Source organism: Manis pentadactyla, chromosome 1, assembly GCF_030020395.1.
Source record: "Manis pentadactyla isolate mManPen7 chromosome 1, mManPen7.hap1, whole genome shotgun sequence".
Lineage (NCBI taxonomy): Eukaryota > Metazoa > Chordata > Mammalia > Pholidota > Manidae > Manis > Manis pentadactyla.
This window is the reverse complement of record NC_080019.1, coordinates 100083807-100103581: the sequence shown is the minus strand read 5'-3', so window position 1 is coordinate 100103581 and position 19775 is coordinate 100083807. Positions and strand designations below refer to the sequence as shown.

At 36.5% G+C, this 19775-nt stretch overlaps 1 protein-coding gene across 1 annotated transcript in view; it reads right to left on the bottom strand.

Annotated features, from left to right (window-relative positions):
• The window catches only part of LOC118918991 (EGF-like and EMI domain-containing protein 1), a 532060-nt gene that overhangs the window by 468855 nt on the left and 43430 nt on the right, over nucleotides 1–19775 (bottom strand). The window contains 1 exon segment of the mRNA XM_057488470.1: nucleotides 1919–2051. Within this exon segment, the coding sequence (XP_057344453.1) occupies nucleotides 1919–2051 (133 nt within the window).

Sequence of the window (19775 nt, the reverse complement as noted above, 5' to 3'; positions counted from 1 at the left end):
GGTGCCACTGCAGCATGCTTCCTCAGTAACGGTGACACCACCCACAGAGCAGTGACAACGGGCTCTTGGGTGATGGGGGTGAAACTATTCTTAGCTAATACAACGATTTGTGGTCCCACAAGGAGCACAGTAGACAGACAGATATAAAGTACATCTGTAGTATTAAAAACTCAAAGGGGAAGGGGATATTTACTAAAAAAAGTTTTTACAAAGGCTCCTTTGTGTAGAAAATAATGAACAAAAGGATGAAAACAACTATACTATACCTATTCATACTAACCTCTCAATAGACTATACTACCAAACATCTCTAAACTGGCTAATTTCCTTTCCATCAAATCCATAGCATATTTATTATTTATCACAACAGTATTAACATAATCTCTCCCCATTGGGTATGTCTCCTTATATACCAGCCCCAAACCCCTTCATTATTCAAAGCTACTTTCAAGTTCACTTCCTCCAACTTTTCTTGGTATAATGTATACCACCACACCAATGTATACTGCTCTTTCTCTTCTCTCAAAAATAGAACTTATTGGCCATGCCATTTTTCATGAAAATTATTCACCATCTTGAAATGTAATCTAATACTTTGTCTGTGTATCTCTGCAGTTGGGATATAAGTATAGGTTTGCATGCTCATATGCAAACAAAAGGAAATTTAGTTTGGCAAAGATGTGTATAAAACTATTAAGCTCTTGAGAATAAAAATATAAGACATGTTTTACTTATTCATGATTGTTTTCTCAAGTCTAAATGTCTACAGGGTAGTAGACTTTCAACCTAAATGAAAAGCCATTTTTAAAAACAAGTACTCTAATGAACAAACATACTGAAAACCTGCTGTATTCCAAGCATTTTACCACATGAATTAAATACGGCTTCAGTTAATCCTCATAATTTCTATGCATGGTATTTTTTTCTAACTTTACAAGGCAAGGCAGAGAGAAATACAGGAATTTTGCCTAAGGCCACAATAGCTATTAAAAGCCAGGGGAAGTTTTCTGATTTAAACTTAAAGGTCCTGAGAGGAGACCAAAACCAGACTATCCATCTGAAGGTTAAATATACAAACACACACAAACACAAACACATGCACATACTAACACACACAGTGTTTATATAAATATTCACAATTATAAATTATTTATATTTCATTTAGTTCTGTATTATAAGTGTTCTGCTATTTCTATACAGTGACAAACCCAGTTATTTATACATGTCTCCAGCTTTCCTTGACAATACTAGCAGCAGCAATAATAATAATAATAATAAATCCACTAACCTAAAGTCATACTTTTCTTAAGTATCCTGAATTCCAACACAGTTGACTCATTTATATAAAACTTAACCCATTAGCAACTATTTGTATTAAGGGGTATTAGATGTCTATAAAACTATTTTAGAACTGAAAAAAATAAATTCCCTATGAAGCCTTGACTCATAGATAGCACATACTTGTTTTTCTTTCCTCTTCCAGCCTGCTGAGTTAAAGGACATGATAAAGTTAAAGGAGCTCTAGGTTTCAAAGTGGTACAAGAGCACCCAAGGCAAGCCATGGTTCACAGCCGGGGATGCCCCCGATCCAAGTAGTGCTAAATTTAGCCAACCAACACAATATTCCTTGTTTCTCAGTCTTCTGATTGTCAGCTTTTAATACTTTATCATGACACAAGGTAAAATTAGTGGCATCTAACCCAAAATACCTCACAGAGAAATGAGGCCCAAAGTAACAATATTTCTTATCTCCGAAGAAAAATATGTAACTCTGAAAGTTCCTGGTGAGCATATCTTATACTCATTTACTTACTCAAATAATTACATTCTAAAATTTTTAAGATGAAATATTTAGATGCAGCTGAGGTTTTTAGCTTCGATTTTTAGTAATAAAAAGGAAATCGCAGAAGCGGCCTTACCTTCTTTCATAACCCACACACCATCTTGGGCCAGCACAGCCCTGCCTCCAGAGCTTGACGGTGCATGTGAATGCCTGGGCCCACGGGGGTGGAAGGGCCACCACATGCAGTTGCTGCTCTTCACAAACATGGCCTTGAAAATAAAAAGGGAAAGAGAGAGAGAATATAAATTGTTTATGCTCCATACATGAATCATTCATTTCTCCATATTCCACAAAAGCTTGTGGTGACTTACATAAATACGTAAGAGAGAAAAATAGTCAATGTGGAAAAAAAAAATTCAGGCCCAGGAACAAGAAAAATCAGAATAGATTTTAAAAGCAAGGAGAAATTTAGAAGATGACTATAAGAGTCCTTAGAAAAACTGAGCTGCAAATTACGTTCTGAGCTCTTTAGTAGCCAAAATGTAAAAAGAAACAGAACTATATGATTCTCAACACCCATGAGTAAAAGCAGGCCATTTCATCAAAAGAAGTTAAATTTTTCATGGAGATGATTTCTGAACAGTATTTTCCAAGAGCATGTTTAGCTCAGGTTCACACAAAATGCTTGTCTAAGCACAAATATTTTTCAATAGTCATCATTATATTAATATTTTCTCATATAGTATTTTAGACACAGTATCTCTAGTTTTTAAATGTGTGGGACTAGATATCAGTAATAGCCTGTCTGCATTTGAAAACAATACTAATTATAAAAGCAGCCAAGTTAGTCCAACCACTAATACTTTTCATGCATTCAAAGTTACCTGCATGCTATGCCCTGACCTCACTTGGGTGCTGACGCTCTTGCCTCTAGGAAACTCAGTCTCATTTAGTCTCTAGGCTCATAAACTGCTTTAAATAGAAATGACTTCTGAATAAGGATTCTAGCTGACCCTTAAATAATGCTTTGAACTTCTTCAACACAATAATAATACTGATTAGAAACATCTCCAGTGCTTCCTGTATTAAAATCAGCTATATCACCCACTATGGCTGTAGCCCCTTTTGTGACATTTCTTCTGTGGCTCTAAGTCTCACTATCAGATTTCATATATAGCCCAACACTCATTTCCAGATGTGTTTCTGAAAGGTGACTATTTGGACCTCTAACTTCATCTAAATTGAATAAAATAAAATAAAAGTGAAATAAAAATTGAGCTTTATGAATTTCCATGGCACATTCTAATGTTTTTGGTAAATTCCATAATAAATGGAAAAGCTGCACATAAGTCAAGCATCCATAAAATAATCAAGAAGCGGACAATGAATGGGCCTAAAGAAAATCTTACCTTTAAAAATTCCATATTAGATTCTCTGTAAACTGCCTATACCTATGCCTTTATCTGGGCTTACATGCCCCTTGTGAACCAACTAGAATTAGAATGCACTCACTATACCTGGTTTTTCTTTCTATAGTTTGAAACTTTATGCATCATCCAGCCATGAACTCCATTTTGTAATCTTATCTCCATCTATTATTCTGCTCACCCACCCACCTACCCATCCACCCATTCAACAGACACTGTAGCTTACATATGACAGAAGCATTCTACCACAGAAGGATTTGAATATGAGTAGTTTATTTTGGGAGATGCAGGCAACACTGGTAAGGAAGTGGTGAAATGAGACAGAGAAAGACAGTTAGTTAATTAAAAGATGCATTATTAAGGGGAACAAAAGCAAAAATGAACAAATGGGACTACATCAAACTAAAAAGCTTCTGTACAGCAAAGGACACCATCAGTAGAACAGAAAGGCACCTTACAGTATAAAAGAATATATTCATAAACAACTTATCCAATAAGGGGTTAACATCCAAAATATATAAAGAGCTCACACACCTCAAGACCCAAAAAAACAAATAACCCAATTGATAAATGGGCAGAGGATCTTTACAGACACTTCTCCAAGGAAGAAATTCAGATGGCCAACAGGCACATGAAAAGATGCTCCACATTGCTAATTATCAGGGAAATGCAAATTAAAACCACAATAAGATATCACCTCACACCAGTAAGGATGGCCAACATCCAAAAGACAAGAAACAAGAAATGTGATGAGGATGCAGAGAAAGGGGAACCCTCCTACACTGCTGGTGGTAATGTAAGCTAGTTCAACCATTGTGGAAACCAATATGGAGGTTCTTCAAAAAACTAAAAATAGAAATACCATTTGACCCAGGAATTCCACTCCTAGGAATTTACCCAAAGAAAACAAGATCCTTGATTCAGAAGGACATATGCACACAACATGTTTATTACAGCACTATTTATAATAGCCAAGATGTAGAAGTGATTTAAGTGGCCATCAGTAGATGAATGGATAAAGAAGATGTGGTACATATACACAATGGAATATTATTGAGTGATAAGAAGAAAACAAATCCCACCATTTTCAAGAACATGGATGGAGCTAGAGGGTATTATGCTCAGTGAAATAAGCCAGGCGGAGAAAAACAAGTATCAAATGATTTCACTCATTTGTGGAGTGTAACAATGAAGCAAAACTGAAGGAACGAAACAGCGGGAGACTCACAGACTCCAAGAAGGGGCTAGTGGTCACCAAAGGGAGGGGGTGGGGAGAGTGGGTGGGGAGGGAGGGAGAAGGGGATTGAAGGGCATTATAATTAGCACTCATGATATAGGTAGGTCACAGGGAAGGCAGTACAGAGCGGAGAAGACAAGTAATGACTCCATAGCATCTTACTACGCTGATAGACAGTGATTGCAATGGGATTGGGGTGGGGGTGACTTGATAATATGGGTGAATGTTGAAACCACAATGCTGCTTGTGTGAAACCTTCATAAGATTGTATACCATAATACCTTAATTTTTTAAAAATGCATTATTAAACCAAAGAACACTTTAAAGGACAAACCCCCCGAAAAGGTGAGGGAGCTTGGGCATTTGTATACTAATTCCTATCAGTGACTGATTGACAGCTATTCCTTCTTTCACATTTCATGCAGAAGCACCAATAGGCAAAGTCAGCTGCCAGAAGCCAGAAGTCTTTAGGCAAAGAAATGCAAATGCTGCAGTTGGAAGCCTGGAAGGTGTGCACACATGAAGGACAGGGGACATGGTCTGATAGTGCCAGTTGCAGGTGGTACACAAAAGAGAAGTTCCATATTCATTGTACATTGACAATCTATTTAGAAGAAAGGGTAAGTAGAAGCACCTAAAATAAATACAAAATATGAAGTGCTAAAATAGAAGCAATCAGGAGGCTGAAATAGAGGAAGCGAAGATTCATTAATTAGGAAAGGCCTCATTGAAGACATGACACTGTGAACTAAAAGAGTGAAGAGAAGCCAGCCACAGAAGAGCCAGGGAATGCCATTCAGGCAGAAGAAATAGAATAAGCAGAGGCTCCGAAAGGGCAAAACGCTTGGCTTCCAGAGGATCTGAAAGAAGGCCAAATTGGCTCAAATGAATGAGATGCTTGGTAAGGCAGACAGGTCTTTTCAGGCAGACGAGTTTTTATTTTATTCTCAGAGCACTGGAAGCCACAGAGGGTTTACAGAATTCTGATTTCTGGCCTCATTTCCCACAACCAGGATCTAGAGAGGGGCATGTGATACTCTCTTTCTGACATCAACTAGATCTACCCTGTGACAATGACTTTGGTTACATTTGCACCTGGGCACTAAAAGTAACAGCCCCAGCCCAATTCAACCTGCCTACGAAGTCCCAGGGATCCCCCACTTGCTCATTGGAGTTTTCCTGGTTTCTGCAAAGGAAAGAAGTCCTGGCGGGAATTTCTGTATTTTCACAGAGACCCACAGCTAGCAGCACCAGTGAACACGGAAAGACACAGCACAAATTTTATGCATCACAAGGAAACTGTCTTAAAGTTCCTAGAAAACCATTTGCAATCCAGATTGTCACCAAGTAATTACTCTCGTAACATAAGAAATGTTAATGTGACTTCAGAATTTCACATATTCTATTGCCGAACTGTATCAATAAGCAACATAGTTTTGAGATGAGTTTTCATTTTAGGTTAACTCATGCTAGGGAGTGTTCTGGGAAAACATTATCATTTTTGACTTCCAAATGCATGTGGCTAAGTAAAGTCAGTGACTAGGTTATCTTGCAGGTGTCCTGAGTAGATTTCAATTTTTTTAAATTTAGTCTCCTTTCATAACTAGGAAAGCTATAAATGCTGGTAGTGAAAAAAAAACACCTGAATGATGGATAAATATAGAAAATTAAGGTTGTCCTCAATATGCTCCTAGATGTAACCACTGCTAATAATCTCGTGTATTCATATCTAATTCTTTTGGGGGCACACATATTTTTGCATAAATGGGATCACACTCTACTTATATACTTGCTTAAATTGTGTAACAAGTATTGTCTTATAATTTAACAAACAACATGGTATGAATAAATTTCCATTTTGAAATATATAGAATTACTTTAACCCTTGTGTTTCTTTCCAGAGCATGGATATATCAGGATAAAATAGAATTGGTGTAGCCAATATCCTACTGATAGATATTAGTTGTCTCTAATTGTTCGTGACTTTAAATAACTCAATGTCAGCCCCCTTACATAAACACCTGCATTACTGATAAAGTTTTTTCTTCTTAGATTTTCTTAGGAAATATTTGTTTCCTCTGAGTCCTTTTAGCTCAGGTTTTCTTTTTTTAGCCTCTCTCTTCTATATTTTAGTCTTTCTCAAGTATCAGTTTATCATTGCCTGTCTAAATTCAAGTATGAGACACTAGAAGCTGACTGGAGCTATGGATGATAGAAAGAGCTTGTAATTGGTGGGCTCACTGTCAGGGATCTAGGGGTGAACATGTTTTTGAGAAGCTCCTGGATGTCAGTTTATGGAAATCTGAATTCTAGGGCGATTTAGTTTTTCTAGAAAAGAATTCAAACTCTTTTTCCTAGGAAAGCTGACACCTTGTGGTTAGTGCTTGGGGACCAAATAGGGGCAGGGGGCCCTGCTATTTTTTGCCCATACCCACCCCTAGGCAGCGCCAGTCTGCAGCCCATCTGAAGCTTCTGTGGCTCTCGTTCTCCAGAGGAAACAGTCAATGCAATCTCTCTCTCCTCTTGCCTCTCTTTCCTCTTTTCTCTCTCCCTCTCTCTCTCTCTCCTGAATGGGAGTGGGGCAGGTCTATCTGTCCAGCTCTACAGTTTGGAGGAAGGGACTTAGAGATTCTGACAACTTTACATATGTTTTTCAAACAACTCTCTGCCTCCAGTCCCACACATCTAAGAGTGCATCTGTGCACTCTTTGCCTCCACCTAAATGTTAAATGTTCAACCTCACAAGGTTTCCATGTGAAGAACTAGCAATTAACTAAAATGGCATAAAGATTATATCAAAGTGAAAACATCTTATCTGCAGATGCAGACAGAAATCTTCTCTGAACTTGTCCTATCTGATGAACACACAGATTTAATTGTCATCGGCTATAACTGCCTCCTCCCACCATCCATCAGCCACCCTCCGGGGAAGGCTCCAGTTAGGGGGACAACTGCTCTTGGACACCACATCATTTCAAAGCAGATTTGTATAAAGAAGCCTCATTAGAAGCCCTGAACACCCCCTATTCGGCTGGGTATAAACCATTATATGTAGCTGCATGGCAAACTATTCCCTTTAGCTGCATGCATGAATATAAACTCTTCTGTTAATATTTCTGTTGTCAACTACTTTGCAGGCCTCCAAACAGTCAAACCTAAGTTGGTAGAGGAAAATGCTTTTATCCCAACAGTTTTGGCAGCAAGGATGGGAAGGTCAGATACCCTTGTCACTCTGGAGACTGCAGCTGAGCTCTCCAGATCTCTGAGAAAGTTGGCAAAAGTATGTTTTCTTACCAGTCACACTCCCAGATCTCTGCTTGGGGTCTGGCTAAGCCAAGGTGGTGAGAGCCTCTCAGCTTTTCAAAAAGGAATTTTCTAAAATTTAGACTTACACAGGAAAACGTCTTGGTTAGACCTAGTCTAGTTCTTGGGTGTTGTGAGTGTTGGTTTGCCTCCTCCAGCAATAGCCACTGTGTTCTGTTTGTCACTGTCCTTTGGGCTACTCTTCTGTGTTGTGCTGTCTAAAGTGTTGCTTACTATAAAAAAAGAGAACCCTAGGATAGAGGACAGTCATAGGTCCCACAAGCCTGTTGTTTGAGCTGGCCTCCACCTTGCATAAATATGCTGTGGGTCACCCATAAAACCAGATTTTCTCCTTCTGTCTCAATTTTGTGTCCTGACACCTTGACTTGGGACAAGTGCTCTCTCTGGTTTTCTGCCTGTTAGAGGGCACAGAATGTTAGGTTTGTGCTCACAGGGGGCCGATCATTAGGTTGGGAGCTGAGACATGAGGCACACAAGCAAAACTTCCTGCCAACCTTGCCAACTCTCAGAGAGGCTGCCTAGCATAAATCTTAGGAAGTTTCATCCCAGAAGGGTCCTTGCCATCTCTCTTCCCGGTGCCTTTACAATGCTGGGATGTCCCATCTCAGTGTTGTCCACCTGGTATCATAAATCAGAGGTCTTTGATGAGAGGTGGCTCACTTTTCTTGGACAACTGGAACTAAGCATTCTTACTGCCTATGACAATGTAGTTTCCATCTTTACAGCTACAGCTGAGAGTAATTTTATATTGTGGTGGTTGCATCTTTTGTGCCTATTATGTTCATGCCTAAGTCATAAAACATCATAAAATCCATAAGTTATCAGTTTGAGTCATATTCAAACGGGTATACCTAAACAAATCCTAATCAATGGCCAGATGATAGATTATTTGATTTAGAAAAACTTCTGTATTTAAGGGATTTTTATAGAGCTTTCATACTAAGCAAATGCTTTATTGTACCTATAAAAGGATCAAATTGAAAAGAACATAAAAACTATCACACCTATCCTAAAATACTCCCTTAAAAGAACAGAAGTCACTCAAATTTTAGGCCCTTTGCTCCCCATCAGGGACTTTCAAGGGACTCAGGGACCCCCAAAAGCAATAATCTGTGGCTGAAAAGGGAGAAAATGGGGTTAACTGAAAACAGTCTGGATATTTTATCTACTCAGATGAATTTGGAGACACCCAGATAGCTATTGATGCTTCTTCAGTCTCTCACTCAAATTTTAGTCTACAACTTCCATAAGATTATATATGAGAGCAAAAGAAAATCTTAAAAATCTTCCGTGTAAATATTGGTAGAAAGCTTTTAGTGTCATTATTGAACAGATGACTTTTTCCATCTTCCAGAAATACAATTAGATAAAAATATAAAGTGGGCAAAGATAAGAACCAAATCTTATATAAACTACTGAAGTTTGTGTTACTGTGTTATACCTGATGCATGGCTAAAATTTTAGGACAGAAGTTGTAAGATCTCTGTTTACATCCGTCTGTGTGCTTATGTCTATTGTATGTTATGTATATGGGATGTTCTGCTACGTCTGGATGGTGTTACCAATTTATAAAATTCCTTAAAAGAGCTCTGTTCTAATTGGCTTAGAGATAAATAAGCTATTACATAAATTAAATGTCCTATACTACATATAGGAACTAACCTAAATGTTTTTTAGACTCATCTTGACTTAAATAAATCTTTGGCAAGTATCACTAGTGTAATATTATTATTGGTTTAATAAAAATGAGTATGCCTTCTCAGTTATCAACATTCAGCATAATAAAGCATAAATTTCATTTTACCTGGGTTTACTAGTCAAGTAAATTAATATTATATCAACTAGATATTTAAAATAATAAAAATAATAAATTTGCTTTTAATCAGATTGAGTCATTACTTTGAAAACCTTATTTCAGTAATGTGTTTTATAATGTATCTTCCTAAAATCAGTTTCTAAAATTTTTTGGTAACTTGTATCCTTAAAGTGATGCTAAATAATAGATATTCATTAAATAGCTAAATCACTTCTAAATAAAATCAAATGTTGACACATTCATTATGAAGCAAAGTTAGTGTATGTGCTTTTGGTTTCTTATTTTTATATGGTACAGAGAGGCTAAAATATGCCTATAAATAAATATGACCTCTTTGCTACATTGAAAATACTATAAAGAAGTACATATTTTTAAAACTGTGAGATATGTTCATAAATCTGCTAATCTGCTACAAAATGCTGGTATATGACAGACAATTCACAATTGTCTACTTAATTTTCTGTTAAAAAAAAGTATCCTGTATTAGTCATCTCAGGCTGTCATAACAAGATACCACAGACTGGGTGGCTTAAATAACAGACATTTATTTTCTCACAGTTGTGGAGGCTAGAAGTCTGAGATCAGGGTGCCAACAAGGTAAGTTCCTGGTGAGAACTCCCTTCCTGGCTTACAGACAATTATCTTCTCACCATGTCTTCACATACCCTTCCCTTTGTTGGCACACATAAAGAGTAAGTCTCTGGTATCTCTTCCTCTTCTTAGAAAAAATACTAGTTCTATCATACTATGGCCTCACCTTTATAACCTCATTTAATCTTAATAACTCCCATAAAGACATTATCTACAAATGCACTCACATTGGGAAGTATGACTTCAACACATGAATTTGTGGAGGGAGGTACATTAGTTACTAATAATAAAAATAGAATATAATTTTAAAAAATGAGAATGAAATACTAGAAATAGTAAGGGTGAAACAACTTTGTATAACAAATATATAAGAAATGTACATTGTGTTATTGTTAAAAGAAAAAAGAGAGTAGTTTTGTCCTAAGGTAAAATGGCTGGTTGCTCCACAATGAGAAAGAAAAGAATAAGACAAAACCTGAATGGATAGAGAAAGTTGTAGAAGATTTGCAGAAAAGGAATTTTATGTTACATAGTCAAAGCTAGCCAAGGTGGGATGGGCTTATTTATAAGGGTTTATTTTTACTGAGTGTTATTAATAATACATGAATGTAAAACCAGAGTTGGTTTTCTTTTTCTTTTAAAATCACAGTTTTCTTGGGCTATTGGTCTGTTCTTAACAAGGGATTGGTAAAGGGTTTTTTGTTTTTGTTTTTTAAACTTTTAAGTAATCTGCCTAGAATACATATAATTTCCTGTGTTGTCTTCATCATGTCTTCTTGACTACGTAAGAGAACCAAGTCTTCTCACTATAGAAAGAACTAAGTTTTTTTGTAATCATGTCAGTTCTCATAATTACTTTTCAATCATTCATTGTCACTTTGTTGAATAGAAAACTAAGTAATGTTTCATAGTGACCTGTGATCCTATTTAATCAAGAGTTCAAATCTTCTGACATTTTGACAATTTTGATATTTTGCTTTCTCAAAATCAAATCCTAAATAAAGTCTTGATTGAACTGACTTTGAAATTCTCCAGAGGGCCCCTGGAAAATCTCAAAGGATTTGTTAACCTACCTAGTAAAATAAAAGATGTTAAAAATTAATTAGGTATGTTGAATTGCATGAAAAGCATTGTCAAACAAGAAGAAATGCTTAACCTTCCCGAGGTTTGTATGGATAAACACTATTAATATAAGAATTCAGAAATTGTATGAAGTTTCTAAAGATGGGTCAATGCACTCACGGCCCATGAAGGTTCTGGTACTATTTTGCTTGGTATTAGAAAACAACAGTAAATGTTATCAGTTATGTCTCCATTTTTTATTTCAAAATATTGTATATCATAAAAACAACCAAATTTATTTGTCAATTGCATTACTTTTATAATGACTTCTCATCAGCTCTTTAGTTACAGCTATTATAAGTCTTTTGTCAGCCACAGATAATTATTACTTTACTCTGATACTTTCCTGAAAGCTCTTGAAATCAGCTATAGGTCAGAGTGATTTACTTCAACAAAAAGGAAGTTTCTTGAAGACCCAATAAAAGGACTATGCCATGAACACTAGGATATAAGTAGCAATGGTATTGCTTAAATAACTTTGAGATCATACCACCTAACTAGGTCAGGATTTCATGAATTCTAGTGGAGAAGCTGATAGGTTCATAAAACAACTAATCGAAGATCAAGCAGAATAAGAATTAATGACATGCTACTAAATGAACTGATAAAGGATGATTATAGGTTTTGTTTGAAATACTGTCACTGGCTTTAAAGAACCCCTTCCCTTTAGCTATCTATAACTTACAACAATTTTGTAAATTATTCTTTTGTAAACATAAATTAAACACTTAAACATCTATCTTTTTCTCCTTACCTGATTCCCTCCAGAATTTGGAAAGTCTTGTTAAGTATTCTTATTTTCATGGCAATATGATTATTTGCATAAATCAGTAAGAATCTCCCCTCTTTGTAACAGGACATAATTGGAAACATTGATTATATAACCAGGCTTTGACTAGAATGTCATATTTTAAAATGATACATATAATTACATATGATGAGCTGATTTAAAGGAACTAGAGTTGACTTTACGGAGGCAATGCTTACAAAGCTCTCTTGGGAAAACTACCCTGGTACTTGGTTTATAGGGTTCCCAGCCTTACAGGTGAATAAGGAAGGTCACTTCTTGGCGGGCCCAGGAATCAAGAGTACTTTTAAGGACCTTGAGATCAGAGGAATTCACTCAAATTTTTACTGCAGATGAAGTCTAGTGACAAGTTTTTGACTTAGCTTCCTGGCCTTGAGAGGCTTTCAAAGCAATCTGAGATTCTTTATAAAGTTCCAGCACAGTAAATTTCAAAAGGCCTGTGCAGCCAATTGCCATTCTTGCAGCACTTATGCAAATAATTAAGAAAATATAATGATACTACACTTACTTTGTAAACATGACTAATCTTATTTTGATTATTTTTTTAATGGAGATGAGTATAGAGAAAATTTTTATGTTTCAGTGAAAAACCATAACACACCCCTGTGGGTTATCAAATTCTAGTCCTATTTATTGTCTTTGAGGGTTTACCATCTATCTGTAAATTGGACTGGATCCTGCTATCTTACACATTTAGTCAGTCGTGACTAAATTCTCAGTTTTTCTAGCAAGAAGTCAGCTTCTCTCTTCCCTCCCCAGCCCAGGAGAAGCTAGGGCTGTTGGAGGAGATGGAAAGATGCCTCAGAGCACAGCCAGCCCTTATCCTTGCTGCTGCCTTGAAGCTCTCGGGGATAGAGTTCTAGCTTGTGACGGCAAAAAGAAAGAGCAAGAGTTTGAAGATTTAAGTGTTAAGTTGATGTAAAATAAGTTAACAAATGAAAGCGACTAGGAAACTTTGGAATCAGCTTGTGGCTTGTAAAGATGGGAAAAAGGTAAACAACATAACATAGTTAAAAGTAATGGAGATATGAACAGACCCATATAAGTATAGACCCATGAACCAGGGCAGCAGATGGCTTGGCTCAGGGCCTGGTCATGGGGCTGATTCTGTGCTTCCAGTGCTAAATACTCAGCTTCCTGGAAATCAGTGTCCCAGACATCCTGGAGAGGTGAGGGGGCTTGAGGTACCACTGAGAAGTGACAGTTTCTAATTTCATGTTGTGAGTCTGGCTTTGGGGGCACTATTATTCTCCCCTAGCCTCTTAAGCCCCTAAACTACCTCTGACTGCTTCCAGACCCAGACCCCAGCAAGCTAACACTGTACCTCAGCTCACCACTGTTTGGCATTTCTGCATCATCTCTGATCCACCTAGAGGTCTAATTTTAAATTTTCACATAATACTGTTTATAATTATTATTATTAATATGCTTTCAAATTATTTTATCTAGCTTTGATAGATACTTTGAGCAGACAGGTCTCAAATATGAATTTATAATACCATATTGTCCAGAAGTCAGACTTATTTTTTATAAACTCTTAAATACTATATTTTCCCTCCACCTTCCTCTAAAACATTAGTGCTTCCAACCTAATTCAATAGCTGGCACAGAGACGGTGTTCAATGCATGAGTGAATGCATGACTTTTCCTAAAAAGGGCTTCCACATGTGAGTTAATACATGTAAAGCATTTAGAATAGTGTCTGAAACGTGGTAAATGCTTTGGAAATATTAGCTGCGTATTTTTTAAGCTCATAAGTCTGAGACTTGATTTCCCAAAGGAAAATTATTTATAGAATTTAACATCACGGCCAATTTGTACTGCAGTGAAAAAAAAGTAGATAATGTGTCATTTTTCAAAAAATCAGAATCTAATATGGCACTTTCTAATGAAAACACTAATTAAAAATAATAAAAAGGCACCACACTGCCAGTGCTGCCATCTGACCCTCAACTCCCTAGATATATGGGTAAGATTGTGCTCTCCCATAGTATGACATAATTTGAGAACAGGTACCAACTTTCTTGTCCCTTAAGCTATTAATATAATGTCCCATAGTTAACAAAGTGCAATCACCTGAAAGGTACTGTAAGTTATTGAGAAGTTAGACAGAAATCAAAATGAGGGGTTAAAAATGAATCCACCCGTATGTTGCAAAAGTTTCTTATCTGCCACTTCCCTCTTTGTTTTAATGTGCTAGATCCCACCACAGCTGCAAATTAATTTTCTCTGCTCCCTAAATGAATTACACATAACTGTTTCTAAAAATGACTACAGACATGAAAGTCATTTTCACTTAATAACTAACTATTAATCTCATATTTCTTGGTGTCACTTTAGTATGAAATGCAAACGAAAATTATGCTAAACATTGCAAATTTATGGCAAACACCAGCCCTTGATTTATATTATTATAGATGGTTTATCACCAGAAGCAATCTAAACAAAACTCCATCAGATAGATGTTACAATTTGTATTTATTTCTCCCAGCACTAAGTGGTTCTTCAATTTCAGAACTATCATTAATTTCTTATAAATGCAAATCTTTATTTCTTATTTTAATCTAAAATGATTTTTCTAAGTCTTCAGAAGATTAGCTTTTACATAAAATATTCAAATAGCAATTATAAATGATACTTTGTTTTCCCTGGGCAATGTATTAGCTATTATGCATAAACTATTTAAAAGGATTGGGTGGTCTATATTGATCAGGAATATAATGGGCTAATAATGTGGTCCTCCCTCTTTTTAAATGATCCCCTCACAGCTCCAAATCAAATCATTATGAAAAACCTTTTCAATGTTTATGACTACCTTTAAATTGTTTTGCTTGCCCCTTTAATTCTCTACTTTTATTATATTTTCTTTAAGAATATCTGGAAAAATCTAAGCCAACACATTGACCTTAATCAAGAGAAAACTGCAACTATGTATTCCTCACTTACTTCACTGGCCTTTCAGAGCAGAAACACTGGTGAGTCTTCACTTGACCACACATACTGGAAAGCAAAGGAGAAACAGCTCTGACCACTCTGCTCTCCAGACTCAGCACGTGTTCTCTGCACTGGTCCATCCTCACCCGGGTGGGAGGGCTGGCCTCCCACACCCACTGTTCTGAACCAAAGCTCCACTAAAATCATCCTCTTTAAGGACTTCACTAGTGTAAATGAACCACCATTCAAAACCTCCCAGCCCTGTCTCCTCTAAAAATCATAATATAGAACAATGAAATCTTCAGAATTCTGACCTAATCAGGCTTGTGTACTATTTGTCACATCTACCCAGCTGACACCTTCTTGGCCTAAGCCATTCATCTCCATTTTGTCTTCACTGCTCATTTCCTTAGCTTATGAGGAGAGACCCCTTATGCATATGTTATTGATTCTACATTAAAAGGAAAAACACCATTGATTTAGATCCTGTGTTTATCCAAAAAAAAATCTTAATGTTAATATATGTTCAACATCAACTCATAGATAGTGACATCAATAGTTCAAAAATAACAGATATCACCCTACTTTGAAGATAAGTGGTGAAGAATTCATGAATGCACTCCACAAAATTTCCTTGAGCAAATATAATGCATCAGCAGTTGTGTCAGGGACCTAGAACAGAGTCAGAAGTGGGTTGTCCTTGACGTTAACAAAATGTAACCATCAGGGCCCCTCACTAGCATGGGCTGCTTTTTGTTGTGGAAGAAGTTAAATAATCTTGTCACATTAGCATATGTTTTTGTAAAATTTACAAAAACAAGATATATTTGTTCTCTTTAAGAGAGCACCCCAGATTTTATAAATCTAAGGCTACATAAAAACTGGGATTTACACCCAATGTCCAAGGAAAAGTTGCACAACTATTCCATTCCATAGGCTAGGTGTTACATGGGCATAAATTCACTAACAAATGACACCCAAGTGTATCAAAATAAATCTTTGAGCAGAAGCTTTACTCGAAAGAGGCATGCTTCTTTGAGGTCACTTCTACCTGTCATGTCTCGGTCAGATAAACTTCCTTCCAGGAACTTAGATGTCTTCCTGTTAAATCTTCCTTGTACAGGCTAAAAAACTTCAGCCATCTCTCATCAAAGATAATTGGACTTACTATTCAACATCCTTGGCTTATCAAAATTAAATTAAGGTCAGTATCAGGGAACTAAAGCACTATATTACTTAGACCGGGAATACAGGGTGGGAGTAAATAGAGAAGACTGATAATGGTCTTCAGTTACCATATAATGCCACCTTTCCACAGCCAAAAAGTCTAAGACAAATATGAAGTTTCAAGTAAAGTCTTTATTTATAATAGATGAATTTTTCCACTGAAAAACTATTTAAGTAGGTGATAAGGAAAATTATTGTCTCCTTCCTTGAAAACACTTAAACACAGCAGATTTCTTAATCTTCCAAAGAATCATGATTTTTCCAAAAGAGAATACATCTTCCAATGGACATTTTTTTTTCAAATTTACATCTTTAAGGATCAGTAATTGATTCATCCAGTAAGGAAATCTCTTAGGTCTGTTCTCATAGTGTGATCTCAGGACCAGCTGTAACAACTACTCCTGGCTTGCTTGAAATGCAAATTCGTAGGTCCCACCTAGATATAATAAATCAAAAACTCTGGAAGTAGAAGCCTGTAATCTGTTTTAACCAGCCCTCCAAGTGATTCTTATGCATGCTGCAGTTTGAGAACTACAAACCTGGTGATCTACTGGAAATCAACCCAGTCAGTAGCACACATATCTTTTCCTTTGCTCATAAAAGAACTAGCTAATGTCTATAAATTTAGATTTTGTATTTTTACTCTAAAAAGGTCAAAAACCAGATTCAGTTTTGTCTATAGTAGCAGACTCACAATGTTGCGCAATTTGCAATAACGAAATATACATTTTATTGACACATGTCTAGAAACGATCTACATTCATACCTCAAAGTCCCCAGAGATTCTCCATTTGTGACAAGGATCTGCTCATCTCCAGAACCAGACAGGTGTCAAAGGTGAGAACTACTGCTCAATGAGTCTATCCCATCTCAGAGTCTCAGGAACTGCTGCTACAATTCTGAACCCTGCCTCTAAAGATCATTAGAATAATAAAACTGGCAACTTCTCACATCAAGTTCCCAGTTTATTGGATTATAAATGAGATAAAATGTTGAATTAAGGAGAAAGCAGTAGCAGTATATCAAAAGGACTATTCCAAAGAAAGCATGTTCTACAAAGAGCAAGGAAAAATTTGACAGTCATGCATTTGCTTAGGTTTCAAAATATGAGGACTAGTATGAGAGGCTCTGCATAACAGAGATTATTTGCAAAATTCAACAATCATTCATTAGTACCCACTCCCTATTCAACTCCCATGACTGGACAAACAGCATGACCCCACCACTAACTCCAAGACTTAATCTATACAAGTGTACCTCTCGGTATATTGTTTCCTGAAAATAAAGATCATTTTGATTAGTCTTTAAATTCACATTATTCTGCACATATCTGGCACACACCAGCCAGCTGCCATGATCCATTCCCAGATTGAGCAACTGCTCCCACATTCTGCCCCGCCCAGGCACAGAGCAGAAGCTCCTCCGGGGCCATGCTCTGGCCTTCGACGCTCTGGAGGATGTCAAGAGAGGACAGGGAAGCTGTGGCACCGAATGTTAGGTCAGGTTCAAAGACAAACCACTTCTCTGTGGCCACCTCAGGACTATCGTTTAAGAGAGTAATGATGATAAACTGGGTCACACTAAAATACTACAGAATCAAATTCAAAAATTATGATCCCAAACAAATATATGCAGTACCTATATTATAGAAAAGCATAAGAAGACTAGAAAAACTCCAAACCAAATACGAACAATTATTTTATCTGGATGATAGAATTACTTCCTTTTGTTTGGTTTTTATACTTCCTTTATTTATTTTATGGGTTTTCTATGGTGAGAGTGGATACTTACATAATTTAAAAATTATCATTTTAAAAAAACATGCATGGTACATTTGCTCTCTTACAACACTAAACTATGTTTTCTACCTTTATGTTGTATCTACCTACCACTTCAGCATCTTATTAAAAATAATAAAGAGAGAAACGTGGTATCCACATATAAATCAAGTATAAAAATCAAATGTGTATTCATATTTGAACTGACTGTTTATAGTTCATAATGCATGAGCAAAACCAAAAGTTTCTGTGATGACTGCCCTTGTACTGTTCACCATGTAACTTATTCACTATGTAAGAATTTGTTCTCCATGTAAGAACTTGTTCGTTATGCTTCAGAAGATTGGAGACTGACGAAAATTAGGCTTGGGGTGGATTAATGATTGTGCATTGAGCATTGACTCCCCTATACAGAATTTTATTGTTGTTAACAACCATTTGATCAATAAAAATGAGAGATGCCCTAACAAAAAAAAAAAAAAAAAAAACATGCATGGAAGGGCTGAGTCTTGAGTTCAGTCTTTAAGTATGTCTGAGTCAGACTGGCTATGGACGATTTTTATCTGTTTCAAAATTATTAAAAACAAAAAAAGAGAAAAAATTTGACATGATAGAGACATCTTTTCCAAAAATAACTATCCCAGTTACTTAACAACATATGTGGTTTTCTCTAGATGCATATGTATTTTTTAATATGCTTGCACTGTTATCTTCCCTCTAAGAAGTTCAGAGTTGCTCAATAATAATTGACCCAGTCACTATACTATCAAGATATTGCCAAGCAATGACTACTGGAAATCAAACTTCTTCCAAATATGCAACTCTCAGTATCAGATTATTTCTTATAGTCCCTCCCACATGGATTTTTCCCTCTTCTTCCTGGAATGGATCACTAAACGTTTGTGGGGAAAGAGGGTGGAGAAGAGAACCAATACTTACTAAGAATCTAGTATGTTCTATCTCTGTTCTAGTACTTTAGATATATGAGCACAGTACTACTGGAAGGATTAAGAACACAGGTGTAATGTCTTCTACAGGGAACTCCCTAAACAGCCAGCTCTACAGTTCTATTCCCCTGTTCATTAGAGTAGAATTTTTTTTAACCAAGTGTGCCTGATTCTATGCCTAATGTCTTAGAAATACCAGCAGAAAAACAGAAGGAAGGGAGGAAGGTGTGGCAGATAGGAAGATCAAAGAAGCAAGGGAAGAAGGTAGGAGAGACAGACATGTGTGATGCCTGATTATGTGTGTGTATATATATAGATAGATATAGATATATATAATTATATTACTTAAATGTCTCAGCTGTAAATGGATTTAATTGTTATTCGGTTCTTTTTTTTAACAAGGGTCAGAGGATGAAGGGTCTCCTTCATTCTGAAGGGTCAGAGAATAAAGGTCAATTTCAAAATGCAAACTAGGATTCCTGGCCACCATTCTTGATAGAGTAACTGCCAAGCAGAAAAAATACTGGTAGTGTAATGTATATCCTGACGAAACCTTCCACAATTCTTACCTGCAGTGATCACTTCCTCTTCTGAATTCCTATTTTACTTAAGACCTAACTTATATTACTTAGTCATCAATTACATACTATTCCTAGCTTTCTTGTTCTTCATTATTTTCTCATGTTTTAATGTTCCCTTTCCTACAACAATACAGAGCCTTTGAGGACAGGGGCCACATCTTAGTATGTTTCATCAGGCCCAGTTCCTAGGCATCAACCGAG